Source organism: Rattus norvegicus, chromosome 7, assembly GCF_021556685.1.
Source record: "Rattus norvegicus strain SHRSP/BbbUtx chromosome 7, alternate assembly SHRSP_T2T, whole genome shotgun sequence".
Taxonomy (NCBI): Eukaryota; Metazoa; Chordata; class Mammalia; order Rodentia; family Muridae; genus Rattus; species Rattus norvegicus.
Window position 1 is genome coordinate 14,274,454 of NC_141540.1, and position 18,325 is coordinate 14,292,778.

At 53.5% G+C, this 18,325-nt stretch overlaps 1 protein-coding gene across 4 annotated transcripts; it reads left to right on the forward strand.

The window, feature by feature from the left end:
• The first annotated feature begins 15 nt into the window (after window positions 1-15).
• Window positions 16-17,210, forward strand: Mob3a (MOB kinase activator 3A). 4 transcript variants are annotated; one of them, XM_087557742.1, is made up of 4 exons: window positions 16-54; window positions 10,546-11,008; window positions 13,776-13,978; window positions 15,421-17,210. In XM_087557742.1, the coding sequence occupies exons 2-4, from the start codon at window positions 10,588-10,590 to the stop codon at window positions 15,448-15,450; spliced, it is 654 nt and encodes a 217-aa protein (XP_087413868.1). In that variant the 5' UTR covers window positions 16-54; window positions 10,546-10,587; the 3' UTR covers window positions 15,451-17,210.
• Window positions 17,211-18,325: the final 1,115 nt, after the last annotated feature.

Consider the following 18,325-nt stretch of genomic DNA (forward strand, 5'->3'; position numbering starts at 1 on the left):
TCTGCGGGCGCGGCCGGAGACTCGGCGAGGCGGGAGTCGGATCCGGACGGCCAGGTGGGTCCTCGGAGGGCCAAGGCGGGCGGCGGGACTTCATCCCTCAGGATGACAGTGTCCAGCGACGGAGCCCAAAGTGGGCGCTGGGAACCGGGATCTGTCAAAAGGAGGGAGAAAGGGAGCCTCATGGATTGCAAGCATGTTTAATATTTGAGGTCCTGATAGCACAAGGTACCCTTCAGCTGCTGGATCGGATCCTCCATCCCATCTCCTGCCTGATTCATTTGTTTGAAACGATCACGTCTCTGATAAAAATTCATTGAGGGTCTGGGCTGTTGCTACGGAGTGAAGCATTTGCCTTGTGTACAGAAAGCCCTGGGTTCTATCCCCATTTCTGCCCCCTTAGCACTCCCCGGCCTCCCCTAAAAAAGTAATTGAAAAGGTTAGATAGGGGAGACTCAAAAACGGATCACAGAAAGTGAACTTTGGCCGCAGTTTCTTTTTCTTTTCTTTCTTTCTTTCTTCTTTTTTCTTTCTTTTTTTTTCTTTTATTTAGCCCAGACTGTCTTGGAACTCAGATAGATCAGCCTGTCTCTGCCTTCTGAACGCTGAGATTAAAGGCCTGCACCAGCACCTTTGCTTTTTCCTTCCCTCCTCCTCCCTCCACCTCTTCCCTAGGCTCCATAAGTACCTACGGTCAAAGCAGAGGTTGGTGTAGTGGTTAAGGCTGGACAAAGGTCCCTTTTGCTTATTCCAGAGCCCGCCTATATTCTCATAACTTTGGCTTCTGATTTGCTACGATTATGAGAGTTGGGAGCTCAGGGAGGAGCGGGTGGGAGTAGCAGGGGACACCAGACAGTGTTTTCCCTGCAGAGGACAATAAGGTCTCTCAGGTCACCCAGCACTCCCTTCAGCATGGAGGAAGCAGGACTAGCTCTGGAAGTGATGGGGCTTCGGAGAGGTGCGAGCTCCAAGCAGCAGGATGCTAGAGACTACAAACTTAACCGTGGACAAAGGCAGGAGCAGATAACCTGAGACACAGCTCTGAGAACTTCCGGAAACCAGGTTTTAACCGCCCCTTTCCTGTACTCGGAACAACCGAGGTGACAAGGCGGGGAGAGTCCCACCCCTGGGCTTCTTGATGTCTGTTGTTTCTCCATCTTGATCCACTCCGGTGCCATTTAAGTTCAAGGGCAGCCTGGGACACTTAGTGAAATCTCACCTCAACAAGAACAAATGGGGGCTGGAAAGATGGCTCAGTGGTTAGGAGCACTGACTGCTCTCCCAGAGGTCCCGAGTTCAAATCCCAGCAACCACATGGTGGCTCACAACCATCTGTAATGGGATCTGATGCCCGCTTCTGATGTGCATGAAAACAGCTACAGTGTAAAGAGCAAAGGTCTGGCGGTGTGGTCAAGGGTGGAGTCCCTGCCTAGAGTGCCCCAGTGAGGGGCTCAGCAGCAGAACATATGTATGGGCCTGGATTCCTCCCCAGTATGGGGGGCGGGGGGGGGTAAGCACTCCCTCAAGGTGGAGTGAAATAATAGAAACCTATGTTTGAACTGAGTTTTATCTGTCTGGGACCAGAGACATGGAATGAGCAGAGCCCCTCTCCCCAACTTGTGTCACCTGAGACCAGGACCACCCTGCAGGGTGCTGTGAGGCTGGCTGGTGGGGTGCTCTTCAGGTTCTAGGGATGCATGCCTTTCAACCTAGGATAAACGTAGTTTTTTTTTTTTTTTTGGTTCTTTTTTTTTTTTGGTTCTTTTTTTCGGAGCTGGGGACCGAACCCAGGGCCTTGCGCTTCCTAGGCAAGCGCTCTACCACTGAGCTAAATCCCCAGCCAATAAACGTAGTTTTTAGTGTGTGTGTGTGTGTGTGTGTGTGTGTGTGTGTGTGTGTGTGTGCCGCTTGCCTACAGGAGCCTCAGAAAGTCAGAAGAGGGCAGGTGTCGGGCTCCCTGCCACTTGTATTTGTGAGCCGCCAGGTGAGTGCAGGGACCTGAACCCAGCAGTGCTTGGATGCACAGCTCTGGCTCCTGCTCTTGCTTTTCATTTGTGTTAGACAGAATCATGCTGTGTACACCGCCCAGCTGGCGTGTCGTTCTCTCAGCAGCCCAGGACAGTGTCAAGAGCTTCTCCTGCTGCAGCCTCCCATGAACTAGACCTGCAGGGGTGGATAGATCCAGTTGTACTGGGCTCACTCGGGTAGAAACACACCGTAAGTTAGCAAAGATCTGAGTATCATTGTGCACTTCTGCTCTTTCATGAGGCTGCCAGAAAATTTGGCTCTCATACAGTTCTAGAGGCTTCCATGACATTTATTCCATCAGGCAAACATGTGGAAATTTGTCTTAGTGTTGTACTGCTGTGAACAGACCCCATGACCAAGGCAAGTCTTACAAATGACAACGTTTAATCAGGGCTGACTTACAGTTCAGAGGTTCTGTCCATTGTCATCAAGGTGGGAACATGGCAGCATCCAGGCAGGCCTGGTGCAGGAGGAGCTGAGAGTTCTACAGCTTCATCTGAGGCTGCTAGTGGAAGACTGGCTTCCAGGCAGCTAGGGTGAGGGTCTTATAGCCCACGCCCACAGTGACACACCCACTCCAATTAGGAGGGTCACACCTCCTAATAGTGCCATTCCCTGGGCCAAGCATATTCAAACCATAACTTATTTCCCTTCTTTTGGGGGAGAGGTTTAGGAAAGGTCTCTCAACTGTCCTGGAGCTGGAGCTTGCTACGTAGACCAGGCTAGACTCAAGCTCACAGAGATCTGTCTGCCTCTACCTCCCAGGTGCACCACCTCTTTTTGCTTTTTACTTTTTTGATTTTTCACCACTGCCCAGCTGTCAGTGTTGTCGTCGTCATCGTCTTCTTCTTCTCCTCCTTCTTCTGCTTCTTTTTTTTTTTTAAAGATTTATTCATTTATTCTATATAAGTACACTGTAGCTGTCTTCAGATACACCAGAAGAGGGCATCAGATCTCATTACAGATGGTTGTGAGCCACCATGTGGTTGCTGGGAATTGAACTCAGGACCTCTGGAAGAGCAGTCGGGTGCTCTTAACCGCTGAGCCATCTCTCCAGCCCCCTCTTCTGCTGCTGCTGTTGCTGCTGCTGCTGCTGCTTCTTTTCTTCTTCTTCTTCTTCTTCTTCTTCTTCTTCTTCTTCTTCTTCTTCTTCTTCTTCTTCTTCTTCTTCCTCTTCTTCTTCTTCTTCTTCTTCCTCTTCTTCCTTCTTCTTCTTCTTCCTCTTCCTCTTCCACTTCCTCCTCCTCCTCCTCCTCTTCCTCCTCTTCCTCCTCCTCCTCCTCCTTCTGGTCCTTCTCCTAAGGCCTTTGTTCAGTGTGCGTGTGCACGCGCACTCCGCCGCGCTTTACCCTGTCCGTGTGCCTGTGGGATGAGTGCTGAGACAGGGCCGTGGAAACAGAGATGTACTTTTTTTTTTGGTTCTTTTTTTTCGGAGCTGGGGACCGAACCCAGGGCCTCGCGCTTCCTAGATAAGCGCTCTACCACTGAGCTAAATCCCCAGCAGAGATGTACTTATTTTATCTTATGGGTGGGAGTGCTTGCCTGTGTATATGTATATGACTGGTGTGGAGGCCATCGGATCTCCAGGGGACTGCAGTTCCAGAGGCTTGTGACATGCCATGTGGGGGCTGAGAACTGACCCCGAAGCCCAGTCCTTGCAGGAAGGCCATGTGTTCATGGTCACTGGTCTCTCCAACCCCAGCAACAGTTATTTCTTAAGTGTGACACCAGAGATTCAACGTGTTGGTCAGTGGCCTTTGTCCTTTGGTCAGTGGCCTTTGTCCTTTGGTCAGTGGCGTTTGTCCTTGTTGCTGCCAGGGAGGGAACAAAGGGCCTCGGAGGAAGCGGTCTCCACTAGGCTGCTTCCCAGCTCCACTGTGCCTCGCAGGCAAGGTGCAGGGCCCAGTCCGCCAAGTGCTCTCAGTCCAGGGTTGGTTAGTCATCCTGCTCTCATGACCCCAGAGCCAGCGCTCCACCAACCCACTGCTCCTCCTCCCCACCCCTGCACCCACACCACCTCATGGCAGTAGAGGGCAGGGCCAGGTCAGGGGGAGGGGGCAGGACCCACTCTCTGGAGTGCTGCAGTGGTGAGGGGCAGGGCCAGCTCTCCAGAGCTGACAACCCTGTGAGTAGCTTTCCCACCTGCCACAGGTGGTGAGGGGTGAGGTGGGCATCACCTCTGTGCCTGTGCCACCTCCTGGCAGAGGGGCAGCAGGGCCAGCTCCACTGTGCTGTCTGCGCTAGGCTCAGGGCCCGCTTTGCCAACACTCTACTGAGTCTTGCCTCTGGTGAGAGCCGGGGCCAGTTTTGCACAGCCCCTGCACATCCACGTGATCCTCAGCAGCTGCCCCACGTTCTCCAGTGGGAGCATGAGCCATGGATTGACACGGACCCCTGCCACTGCACACACTCCGTGTGGCCTCTCCACCTCAGTCTGTAGGTTAATCTCTCTCCACAATGCTCAAGCTGCTCCACTCTCTCTCCCCCTCTGCCCACCACGTATGACGCATTGTGGTGGTCTCCGCTGCAGGTGGGCTACGCTGATGGCGGTCCCCTGGGCGACATCCTTCATCTGTGTCATAGTGAGTGGCCGTCTACCGCTCTAGTGCCGTGCTCTGGAGGGCAGCTCTGTGGGTGGCATGGAAGTCTGCAGGTCTCTGTCTTCCTCCTTTTGCACTGTGCTGCCTTGATTTGAGTTGGCATAAGACAGCTTTGGCCACCAAGCGGGACTTGGCACTCGGATGAACAGAGGACTATCTGCCCTGACTGACGTAAAGCAATGCCAACACGGTGTCTCTGCCCAATGCCAGGGGGCTTACTTTTTAATTTAAAGTTTGTATTTTATGTCCCAGCATTGTGGCACTCGCCTTTAATCCTAGCACTCAGAGGCAGAGGCAGGGGATCTCTGTGAGTTCAAGGCCAGCCTGGTCTGCAGAGTGAGTTCTAAGACAGCTCACACAGAGAAACCCTGTCAAAAAAGAAAAAAAAAAACAAAAAACCTAACATTATTTACTTTTGGGTACATGTTTGTGTATGCTTGTGCTCCAATTGCTTGTGTGTAGATGACACAGGGCATGTAGGACTGGCTCTCTCAGTCTGTCCGACCGAGGGTTCCCACAGACTGGAGTCTTCTGCAGCCTTGGCCTCATTGCACAGCCTTGCTTGTAGTCATTTTTTAAAGAGACAATGTCTTCTTGTGGGGTCCAGCTTGGCTCGGAGCTCTCGGCCTCCTGCGTACTACACATAGGCAAAAGAAAGTTCACTGTAACTGAAGCAGAGCCTAAATGAGTTACTGTGACTGCCATGAACTCATTCTGTGACCCAGGCTTACCTTGAATGTGCAGTCCTCCTGCCTCAGCTTCCCAAGCACCGCCTTAACTGGAGAGTTCAGTTTGCAGCAAGGCAGAGTGAGTGTGGGGTGGGCTGGCTCTCAGTCACAGAGTTGATCACTTCATGAGTTTGCAGCTGTCCTTAGGGCTCATTCTGGGTGTCAGACACTGCCTTCCTTGTGGGCTTCCTGGGGGAAGGGCCTGTTCAGCCTGTGGCCTCACAGCAGGGGGGCATCTGAGTATGACCGGGCCACTGTCCTCCTGTGGTGCAGTGCTGAGGGGTTTTTATTTGAACCTTAAAGAAGTTCGCATTTACCTTTTATTATTTACCTTGTGAGGGAGGAGGTTAAAGGAGGGAAGAGTCTAGTCTCTTCTTCCTCCGTGTGGATTCTCAGGCACAGAGCCGGCTCCCTGACTCCTCCCTCCAACCTCCCCTCCAAGTTGAAACCCATAAGACCCAGTTATTCATCTCTCGGAAGCCAGGCATGGTGAGGCAAGTCCTAGTCCTAGCGCTTGAGGGAGGGGCAGGAAGATCACGAGGCACCATCTAGAAACTAAAGCAGAACAGAGAGCAGTTCTGACCCTCAGTACGTGACCTCATGCTTTTCAGCGGTGGGGTGGCCCAGCTCACAAACGAACTCCCTGTAGGACCCCCATCTAAAAAGTCCGTGGGGGGGGGGGGTTGGGGATTTAGCTCAGTGGTAGCAAGCGCAAGGCCCTGGGTTCGGTCCCCAGCTCCCGAAAGAAAAAAAAAAAAAAAAAAAGTCCATGTGGGTCATCGCTGTAGTGCCCCAGGGAAATACTTGGGCCTGGCTGGGCATGCGGTGAAAATTCCTCCACTCTGAAAGTGTGGTTTCAGTGAAGTCCCCAGGAACCGCCAGCAGCCGGGAGCAGGCCTGGCTTTCTCAGAATACCCTGCTTCAGATGCCCTAACCACAAAAGGCAGAAACTGTTAGAGCAGGAGGATTCTGTGCAGTTGAGTCCCACAGAGGACCCATTTCCCTTTTCTGAAGACCATCCTACGGCAGACTCCAACTCCTCCTTTTCCCTTCCAAAGCGGGGCTGGCAGAGGGAACCCTTGAACTCCAACCAGTCAAACAGCACCCTGGCCACGCCCCAGCCCCCTCACTGGGGGATTCTAGGCAGGGCTCCACCCTTCCCTTTGATTATCTGATGATAGTTTTTTTTTTTCTTTTCTGTGTTTAGATCAGAAAACCAGAATGTACACCATTGTAAACAATAAACACTAAGGAAGCTATAAAGTTCTATTCTAGCCTGGGCTACTCTTTGAGACCGCCCTAGTTTCTTCATCTGCAAAATAGATCTGTGCCTACTGCCCTGTAGAAAATGGTAACTGTCAGGTCCCCCTTGAAGGCCCCAGGATGTGGCCTCACCCCAATAAGGGTTCAGAAACAGTGTCAGCAGCGACCGGAATCACAACAGAGCTAGTGTGCAGAGGCCTCACTTCAGCTTTGTTTTGTCTTCTTGGTGTGCTGGGTATGAACCCTGAGATTCAGGCACTATCCCCAGGCCACTTCCAATGACCCTTTCCATGTGGAGGTGGCCTTGAGGCCTCACTTTGGTCAGGTTTGGGGCTGCCCTGCCACAGAGCAAGCACATGGAACCAGCTCAGGCCCTGTCCCCAAGGCAACGGATGTGGAAACCTCCGGAAGGAAGTGTTGACCCTGGGCTCCTGAGCCCTACACCCTGGCCTGGGAGGGAGGGGTCAGGTCCTTATTACTTAGAGCTCTGATTTCAGAAGGGGAGGAAGAGGAGCTGTAGGTGCTGAAGTAGAAGAGCAGTGTCAGCTTACCTCACTTCCTTCTAGAAGGTTCTAAGTGTCTGTCAATGTCATAGTCCCGAGAAGAGGACCCTGAGGTGCTGGCATCCAGTTCTGAGCCGCTGTTGGAAGTCCACTAGAGGACCTGAGAGGAGGCGCCCAGACGGTGACCAGGGGTTTTGCGGGGAGGAGGGTGACAGGCTGCCGCCCACCTAGGTCTGTGCTAGAGAATGTTATTTCTGACAAGGGGCAGTTGATTTTGATAGGGACTCTCTCTACCCATCTCCATAGTTTGTAGAAAATATTTGTACCTGCAGTAGTGGCCCACACTTTAATCCCAGCACTCGAGGCAGAGGCAGGTGGGTCCCCGAGTTCAAGGCCAGCCTGGTCTATAGAGGGAGTTCCAGGATAGAGAAACACAGTCTCAAGAAAGAAAAGGAAATATTTGCTTCCCCTTAAAAACAAAAACCCTCCCACTTCCTAAGAGGACATAGGTGTGTGAGGGGACTACAGAACGTCTTCTGCCACTTCTGCTTCCAGAAGTCTTGGTGGGAGTGCAGGACACCATCGGAAAATGAGGGAAAGACCCACAGCAGGCTGCCAGGGTGACGTCAGCCCAGCCTGTGGGAGGCTGAAGCAGGAGGACTCAGAGCCAAATGTCAGACAGTGTCTCAAATAAAGCCTGAGAACCAGACAAATGAGAGGCACTTCCAGAACCTTGTTAGTCCGGGCCCCTGGAGGCATCACCCATTGGCGGGGTGAGACCCAGCTGAGGGGCCATTCCTTCCTGTAGTCCCTTGTGGCCAGCTCCAGAGCTGGCATCACATAGAGGCAGACAGAGCTGTGAAGTTCCAAGGGACCCTTGACACCTCCCCATGGTGGCCCTAGCTCCTGCTTGACACAGCTTGGTGACAGCATTGGAGGGAATCCCCAGAATTGTCCCCAGGAAATCCCTGAGGCAGATGGACAGCCACCAGTAGGTGGTAGCTGGCTCAGCTCAAGCCAGGCAGAACCTAGGGGCCAGCTCAAGAGGAACCCTGCCCCAGCAGCAGCCACCATTGTAGTAAACTGAAGCTTGCCCGCAAGTGTGCGGAGCAGGGAGCAGTCTGGTGAGACTATGTGGGCGCAGCTCCGCCCTGACTGCTGGGCACCAAGGCTCTGTGTGGGGGACAGGAGACAGACGACCAGGTATAAAGGCCAGCCTGGGCTACTCAAGGCCCTGTCTCAGAAAGATAAAAGGGAAAACTGGCGGCTTGTCTTAAGTGATCGCCTCTTGGGGAGGCCCCAGGCTGATCTGCCTGTCTAAGGGGTCAGGGACATGGGGCTGAAGCAAGGAGAAACCAGCCAAAGCCCAGTTTCCCACGTGGAGGGTCCTTGGGGCCGAGGATTGCTGCTGTGCCACCTCTCCAGGAGACCCTGGTCATGGTGGGGATGGTTGGCTGTCAGAGCTGAGTGATAGCCAGTGTACAGAGGGTGGGAGGGAGGCCAAGCACACTTCCTGCACACCCTGCATGAAGCACCTGCCAGTGGCCACTGTGGCTGAGAGCAGGCTGGGGCTCCGGAGAACTGTCTGGAATAGAGGTAGCATTTCCTCAAAAGGCTGTGAAGCACTGCTCAGATGTGAAATGGCAGTGAGGTGGACATGCTGTGAGGAAGTTGGTCTGTGGGCTCCTGCATCTGGGGTACCCTACCTACCTTGACTGGTGTCCACGGTGACCCCCACATGGGCTCACTGTCATACAGTTGTCAGCCTCCATTTATTTTTATTGGTTTTGTGGTCTCACTCTGTAGACCAGGCTGGCTTTGAACTCACAGAGATCACAGTGTGCTGTGATCAGAGGTTGTGCCATATAGGAAGTTCTTGTTTTTCTGGCAGGGTCTCACGCAGCCAGGGCTGGCCTGGAAATAGGTCTGTGGCCAAGGATCCTAGTCCTCCCTCCACTCGGGCCTGAGCTGCACCTGCTTAAATAAACCATCTTACTTCCTAGATTTTTTTCCCAGAGTGGTGCTGCCTCCGAAGTCAGATTCAGAATGGAGGAGCTGGCACAGCATGAGCCCCAGGGAAGCAATCTCTGCTTCTTGTCTCCAGTGTACCCACCCACAGGCCTAGGACACATAGCACGGTATTGAGTTCTGGCTAAGTTGTGCAGTTACTGCTTCTAATTCTAGAACATTCCATCACCCTATGAACTACGATGTCCTTCCCCAGCCCTGGCATCGACATTTCCCGTCACTTAGCTCCATACTGTGTCCCTTTCCATCCGTCCCCACCACAGTAGCTGTCTGTCGGGCTCTCCCTGCTATGCAGGTGCTGTAGCCAGCATGTGGGTACCCAGGCCCTGTGTCTCCCTCTTGCCCTCCTATGAACCCTGGGCCCACACTGAGCTCTGTAGTCAGGGATATCATAGCGCTGGGTACAAGCGTGACTTCAGTTCTGTCCACTCTCCTTGAGGGGCCCTGCAGGCACATCATGGTGGCCACAAACAATGTAAGAAAAAAGTGGGTGTGCTGAGGATTGATGGGAATGTTGTGAGGGTTAACTGTGCGTCGTGGTACTTGGTGTCCTAGCACTCATGATGGGTCGGCAAGAGGGTGGGAGACTCGAGGCCTTCCTCCGCTGCATAGTGAGTTGGGAGGCCAGCCTGGGCTACATGAGACCCTGTCTGTAAAGAAGACACACAAGTTGTTATCATGAGTGAAGTGGGGCTGCCTATGTGGGAGGAGCTAGCCCACACCACATGCCACTCCCCATCCCAACTTCCCCTTCTGTCAGCACTGTCTCTACAGTTTCCCAAGCACCCTTGGCTCCGCCCCAAGGTTCAACTCCAGTTGCCTTTCCTATACGGCCTAACCCATCTCAGGGAGCAGGGTGCTGTGGGTCCTCCCTGGCAGAGGGCAGGTCCACTGACTTGGCTGAAGTCTAGGTTCTGTTCCCAGCTCTCGGGAGAAAAGACTTAATTATGGAAGGTAGGGCTGTCCAGCTGGTCCTGGGCAGCCTCTGTCTGTACCGAACCTCTGCTCACATGAGTCACATCCTGAGGTGCTGGGCCCCGGGCATTTCCCGCTGCCATCCCCATGTGCTCCCCCAAGTGTCCTGAAGCAGCAGTCAGAGCAGTGCTTGGTCCATGTCAGGAGGAGACAGGCACCTCTGAGGCCATCACTTTGTGTGACGTGGTCACGTGGCTCCTAGGACCCTGCCTCTTTTGGTGTTTCCTGCTAGAAGTCTGCGAGTGTGACGTTTGTTTCTAGAACAGCTCAGGAAAGTCCCTGTGCCCTACAACCCAGGCTCGTTGGGCTTTGGGGCGATCCTCTTGCCTCAGCTTCCTGATTGCTGAGATGACAGGTCTGTGCCTGAGCCCAGCACTAATGCTGTCCTTTTCTCTTTCCGGCTCCTGGGGACCCACAGCACAGGTTCTCTCTCTGCTCCTGTTCTGAGAATCAAGTGCCACTAAGATGTCAAACCCATTCCTGAAACAAGTGTTCAACAAGGACAAGACATTCAGGCCCAAACGCAAGTTCGAGCCTGGCACGCAGCGCTTCGAGCTACACAAGCGCGCGCAGGCATCTCTGAACGCGGGGCTGGACCTGCGGCTGGCTGTGCAGCTGCCGCCGGGCGAGGATCTCAACGACTGGGTGGCCGTGCACGTGGTGGACTTCTTCAACCGCGTCAACCTCATCTACGGTACCATCAGCGATGGCTGTACCGAGCAGTCGTGTCCGGTCATGTCCGGGGGCCCCAAGTACGAGTACCGCTGGCAGGACGAGCAGCGCTACCGGAAGCCCACAGCGCTGTCCGCACCCCGCTACATGGACCTGCTTATGGACTGGATCGAGGTGCAAATCAACAACGAGGACCTTTTCCCCACTAATGTTGGTGAGTCGGGGCCGCACCCCTGCCCACTCACAGCAAGGAGGGCCTCAGCTACCCCAGGACCCCATGTCTGCTGAGCACACACTGAGCAGAAAGGGCCAGATGGGCTCCGTGGCTGTGAGTTTGTGTGTGTGTGAGTGCATGTGTGTGTGTGTGTGCATGCGCATGCGTGTGTGTGTGTGTTTGCTGTGTGTGTGTGTCTGTCTGCTGTGTGTCTGTGTGTGTCTGTGTGTGTGCGTGCATGTGTGTGTGTGTGCTGTGTGTGTGTCTGCTCTGTGTGTGTGAATATGTGTGTGTTTGTGTGTGTGTGTGTGCGTGTGTGTGTGTGTGTGTGTGTGTGTGTGTGTGTGTTATTTTTGGTTTCTGAGACAGGGTTTCTCTGTGTTGACCAGAACTCACAGAGATCTTCCTGCCTCTGCCCGGGATTAAAGGAGGCGCCACCACCACTGGACCGCATGATGATTTTTAGTGTGTGGCGGGGGTTGGGGGGCTCATGCATGCATGGGTATGTGTATGTACTTGGTACATGTGCACTCAGGAATCAGAGGATCCCCTTGGGTTGCATCAGAGAAACCCTCTGCTCCTGGGAAAAGTGTCTCTCGAGCTGCTTGGTTCCTTTTGTTACACTTCCCATTCTAAGATTATAGGTGTGTGTCACCACACCCAGCATTTTATGCACATTCTGGGGACCCCACTGTCCATCGTGTTTACAACATCAGCATGTTACCAACTGGACCATCCCGCTGGGCCCTATTCCCTATTTTCTGTATTTTGACAAGTACTTTCTTTTCTTTCTTTTTTTTTTTTTTTTTTTTTTTTTTTGGTTCTTTTTTTTTCGGAGCTGGGGACCGAACCCAGGGCCTTGCGCGTCCTAGGCAAGCGCTCTACCACTGAGCTAAATCCCCAACCCCGACAAGTACTTTCTTAGTCAAAATTGACCTTGAACGTGGTATGTAGCTGAGGCTGGTCTTGAACTCCTGACCTCCTGCCTCAGACTCACAAGTGCTGAGATAACACAGCTGTTCCACACCTGGTTTTTTATTCACATTTTAGCATTCGTTTTGGAGTTACTTAGTTACTTAGTTGTTGAAACATGGTGTCACTGTAGCTCTGGCTAGTCTCAACTTGTTATGTAGACCAGGCTGGCCTCAAATCCTCAGAGATCAACCTGCCCCTCCATCCATCCAGCATGCTGTAATTAAAGGCATTGCCACCACACCTAACTTTTATTCATACTCTAAAGTGTGTAGTGTAAGTCGGGCCTTGGGCAGGACCAAGACTCAGCAGGCTCACTGGAGGAACAGAACTGACTGAAACTTAGTGAGAATGAAGCAGAGTCCCGCAAGGGCCATGTCCTGACAGAACGGCCAAGAGTCCAGGAGGCTAGATGCCTTAGCTGGTCTTCAGCATATGTCCGAATCCCAAAGAAGTAGGTTCTGACACCAGCGAGCGTGAGGACAAGCAGGCAAATGCAAAAGCTTCCTCCTTCCATGCCCTTATGTGGCCTGCCACCGAAGGTGTGGCCGGGGTTTAGGGTGGGTCCAGTCAAGAACACAGAACAGGGGAGGGGGGTGGGAGGTGTGCACCTTTGATGCCAGCACTCAGAGAGGCAGGCGGATCTCTGAGTTCAAGACCAGCCTGGTCTACAGAGTGAGATCCAAAACAGAAAGAGCTACACAGCGAGACCCTGGCTTGGAATCAAAACAAAAAGAAGGAAGGAAGGAAGGGAGGGAGGGAGGAAGGAAGGAAGCAGAGAGAGGGAGGAAGGGGGGGAGGGAGGGAGAGAGAGAGAGAGAGAGAGAGAGAGAGAGTGAGTGTACAAAGGCCAGCATCCCTTGGCCTCCCTGAGCCTCCTACAGTTGAGGCAGTAGCCGCAGACTCCCAGCCTGTGACTGCAGAGGCATGTGTCTCGCCTGTCCCAGTGTGGAGAGGCTCCAGGCCCCTTCCTCCATTCTCTGAGATAACAGCACAGTGTCCCATCCCTAACCTCCTGCCTGACACCCTCCCACCTCCCCCAGCTGACCCCAGCTGAAGGGCCTCACCTCGAGCCCAGCTATAGACTCCCTTCTGCCACTGGAGAGGACATGGTGTGGACTTTGGGGACCATGGCATAGCGACCTTTCTAGCTCAGTGGTTCTCAACCTTCCTAAGGCTGTGACCCTGGTGCTGCCTCAACCACAGAGTACTTTTGTGGCTCCTTCCTTCATAACTGTCATTTTCTGGGGTGTGAATCATAATATATGTGAGATATCTGATATGTGGCTTCCAAAGGGGTGGAGACCCATGGGCTTAGCCTGCAAACCTACCCTTCTAGAGCTCCAGCCCCCGAGGATATCAAGTGACACTGGCTGCCTTGGCTGTCCCTGTGTACTGGGACACACACAAAGTCATATATTTACATGCTGTGCGGTTGGTGTCCTCAGGACTGTATTGAACCCCAGGAGTGGGACAGTAACAGGGTGACAGCTGCCGGGCCTGGAGGACTTCCCTGGGGCTTTGGAAAAGGCAAAGCAAGGTGCTCAGAATGGGTGCGGCTCACCCCAGAGGAAGGCTCCCCGGGCAAAGGCCGGCTCACTCCGTGGGGAGTGGTGCTTGGATCAGCAGGAAGCTGTGTGACCTTGAGCATGCGCCTGAGCTCTCTGAGCCTCATCCATTCTCCCCTCTGCGACTCAAAACGGAGCATATCCCAGGCCAGGCTGCAAGGCCAAGGTGGGGTGTGCAGCTCAGGCCGACTGGTTCTCACGGGTCTCCTTCCTCGGCCCACCTCCAGGCACACCGTTTCCCAAGACCTTCCTGCAGGCAGTGCGCAAGATCCTGTCGCGGCTCTTCCGCGTGTTCGTGCACGTGTACATCCACCATTTCGACCGCATCGCACAGATGGGCTCCGAGGCGCACGTGAACACCTGCTATAAGCACTTCTACTACTTCGTCACCGAGTTCAGCCTCATTGACCCCAAAGAGCTGGAGCCCCTGGTGAGCTGGGGATGGGGCTCCTGCCTCCTGCCTGGGTGGGATCGAGGGTGTCCTCAGCCAGAGGGTGTCCTCAGCATTGGGTCACACAGGTGGGGAGACAGAGTGTCATGGCTCTAGTTGGCCTTACCTGTGTGAGAGGGCACAGGGCCTGGTACCCACAGGCTCTCTGCTCCCCGTGTTAGTGAGGGTCAGGTACTAATGGCGGGCATCTTCACATAGCCTGCCCAGCGCGCCCGCCCTCCAGACACAAAAGTCCTGGATGTTCTAGGGCCATGTTGGCTATCTCATCTGTGTGACTCACAGAGGGCACAGAGCCGACTGGGGGGCGGGGGCACTGGCCTGCACCTCTGAGCATCCCCGAGTTTCCAGACAGCAGACAGCCTGGGCTCCACCTCCTAGAGAACACGCGGTGGCTGGCTGACTGACTGATGGCTGGATGGATTTTTTCTGATTTTATCCTTTTCCATTCTGTGACCTAGACTGGCCTATGGTTCACCACATAGTTTATACGAGCTGGGAACCTGAGGTGATCCTCCTGCCTCAGACTCCAAGGCTTGGGTCATAGGTCTGCGCCATCTGCTTAAAATGTTTGTCCTTCTTTTTTTCCTTTTCTTTCTTTAAAAAAAAAAACCAAAAAACTTACTTGCCTCTTTGTTTGTTTTGTAAGGCCAGGGTTTCTCCATGTAGCCCTGGCTGTCCTGGAACTGACTTTGTAGACTGGGCTGGCTTTGAACTCAGATCTGCCTTCCTCTTCCTCCTAGCGCTGGGACTAAAGACATGGCTTGGCTTGTTTAATTTTATTTTCTGTAGGGTGTTCCTTGCATGTCTGCACTTGGTCTGCTTCAGAGCAGCTCTACTCAGACCTGCTGAGCCGTCGCTCCTGCCTTGTGCCCTTTCTTTTTAACTTTCAGTTGTATTACATTTTGTTTCTCTGGGCTGTATATTTCTGTGTGTGAACATGGCCGACATGGCATGCGCCTGAAGGTTGCAGGCCACAGGAAAACTTGCAAGTCTCCATTCTACGGACCTGGGGTTTGAACCTGGGTAGTCAGGTTTGGCCACACTCACCCTTATCCCCTGAGTCATCGTGTCAGCCCCGTGGGCTGCTTTTGTAGTTGTTTTAAGACAGAATCTCATGAAGCCTAGGCTGGCCTAGAACTCATGATCCCCCTGCCCCTCCTCCTGAGCAATGCCATGACAGATGTGCCACCGCTCCTGGCTCCTACAGACAGAAGTGTGTCCACTTCCCACTGCTGACCTTCCTACTAAGTAGTGTCGGCCCGTGACCCAGGACATCACAGCACATCACCCAAATCAGTGGCACAGGCTGTCTGACCATGACAGGGCTCCCCACCTGTGCCCGCCGTTCAGTGTCTGCCATGTCTTGGGTTATGCGAGGCCTTTGCCTCGTGCCTCCTGTTTCCTGATGCCTGTCTCTACAGAAGGAGATGACATCGCGGATGTGTCACTGAGGGCCCCTCCTGGCTGCGGAGACTCGAGGAGACAGCTCTGTGCTGCAGTTTCTCAGGAGCATTCCACCCTCATGCCATCGTCCGAGGAGCAACGAGGCCATGGCTTCCGCCCTCTCGTGGTGACTGTGAGCTCTTGGACTCTAACCGGTCCCCTTGCCAGCAGCCAGGGGCTGAACTTGAATTCTGGACACTGTGCTTTCAGCCCCTGGGTTTACACTGTGTTTGTACCATGGCCTCTGGCAGGAGGCGGGGTCTGGAGACATTGCTAACCACCCCTTGTCCCTTCCCCTTACACGTGCCGGCCTGGTCTCTGTTTACAGCCACATTGTGTGAGTGACCACATAGGCAGCCGGCCAGCGTACCTCCAGAGATGTGCTAATGTGCCATGCCCTGCCCTGCCCAGCCCTGCCGAGGAATTGTGGGGCTTTTCTGAGTGCCACCCTCTCTGGCACCCCAGGACTCCCAGGATTGGGTGTTCTGAGGAGCCTTTGCCTGTCAGAATGTACACACCGCATGCGTGCCTGTGATCCCAGAACTCTGCAGGCAGCTGCAGGAGGATGGCTGCAACCCTGACCTCCACAATGGGCATCAGGCTAACCAGGGTCCCAGAACAAGATTGTCTTAAAAACTGTGAAGGAGCCAGGCAGGGTGGCAGCCACCTTCAATCCTACTGCTCAGGAGACAGAGGCAGGTGAATCTGTGAGTTCGAGTCCAGCCTGATCTACAGAGCAAGTCCAGGGCAGCCAGGGCTACACAGTGAGACCCTCAAACAAAAACAAAACACGAAACAGAAATGGTAACACAGGGAGGTGTTGGCTGCCTGAGTGTGAGTACACAGGTGTGACCCCCCCACACCCCTGGAGGAGCCTTGGTGGCAGACATGGGGTGCAGGGGGCTGAGAGGGAGAACCAGGCAGCTGCAGTCCAGCCCAGCAGGCAGCTGCACAGATGCACACACAAAGCGGCTCTGCTGTGTCTCTGTTTTTACATTGTTGGTTTGGGTTTTGAAACTGGTCTGGAACTCACAGAGATCCTCCTGCCTCTGCATCCCTACTGCTCAGTTAAAAATGTAAGACACCAAACCCAGTCCATTCAGAAACATTTTTTGATTTTTTGGTTTTGTTTTTCTTTGTTGTTTTTTGTTTTGTTTTGTTGGTGTTTTTGAGACAGGCTCTCACTGTGTATCCCTGGCTGTCCTGGAAATTATTTTGTAGACCAGGCTAGCCTCCAGCTCATAGAGATCCGCCTGCCTCTGCCTCCCAAGTGCAAGCCAGCCCAACTTTTAACTGGTTTCTAGTGGCCGCCCTCCTGAGAACAGTGTTGGGCCCATCCTGGAATCCAGTGATGAACTCACATGTGGCTTCCACCCTGGCATCTGTGGTGCCTGGAAGGTGGCAACAGGGACCTTTCTCTCTTCAGTGGCAGCCTATCCTGTAGCAAAACTTCATCTGTCGTGTGGCTCCTGTGGGCCCCTCTCTGCCATATCATGGAGGGTGTAGCAAGATGTGACTGTCCCCAGCTCCAGCTTTGAGCCTCTTGGCCCTTCCCTGAAACCCTTGGGTCTTTCCAGAAGTTACCACATCCAATGCCCAGCTCTGGAAAAACCCAGGACCAGCCCTCAAGGCTTGACTGAATGTATCTCTCACTGCAAGACTTGGCCACCATGCCGAATCCCAGCAGCCCACACAGCAACCCAGGGAGGGGTCCACCTGCCTCACTCCCACCTCCATACAAGCCTAGAATAAAGTGGTCCTCTCCATACTGTGGGTGGCTCCTTGTTGTTTCTGTCCGACTCCCACCCTGAACGATGGCCTGGTGACAAGCTTTGATAACAGCCTGTTCAACCACCAAGGGTCCAAATAATTCAAGATAGCAGGAAACCACACAGAAAGCAGGCTCACAATGCATAGCTGGCAATTTTTTTCCTTTGAGATGGGTTTTCCTGTTGTTGCATGAATGTACACAATGTGTGTTGTGTTGCCTCTGTGCATGTGGAGGTCAGAGGAAAACTCCTTCTTTTACCCCCTGACCACGCCCCCAGCCCCTCCCTGGGGGAATTCTAGGCAGGGCTCTCTGACCACGCCCCCAACCCCTCCCTGGGGGAATTCTAGGCAGGGCTCCCTGACCACGCCCCCAACCCCTCCCTGGGGGAATTCTAGGCAGGGCTCCCTGACCACGCCCCCAGCCCCTCGCTGGGGAATTCTGGAGGGGGCTGTGCTTCACACCTGGCTGGTCCCTCAGCATCTCCCTTTAAAGAGAACAGCATACAGTTTGTTTTGTTTGGTTTTTTTTTCGGAACTGAGGACCAAACCCAGGGCCTTGTGCTTGCTAGGCAAGCGCTCTACCACTGAGCTAAATCCCCAACCCCCAGCATACAGTTTTTTTTTTTTTAAAGATTTATTCATTTATTATATATAAGTACACTGTAGCTGTCTTCAGATACACCACAAGAGGGCACCAGATCTCTTTACAGATGGTTGTGAGCCACCATGTGGTTGCTGGGAATTGAACTCATGACCTCTGGAAAAGCAGTCGGGTGCTCTTAACCGCTGAGCCATCTCTCCAGCCCCAGCATACAGTTTTGACAACCATCTGAGTTTCTTTCCAATGTTTGTATTATGGTTGTAGATCCCAACATAGGAGCAACTTTGTTTAGAATAAGCTGTGTGGCCCCTCGGGGTGGTTTGAAACAAGCCTCGCTGACTTCCAGTTGATGCCGATCCTCCTACTTCAGCCTCCCAAGTTGTAGGGTGACAAGTTTGCTCTTTGTGTCATGCTGGAACAGCTGTTGAAGGCATCTCTGTGTGTCTCCAGTGTGGGCTGAGGCGGTTCCCATAGATGTCCCTTGCAATGCTGCTTCTCATCCATAGAGGGCG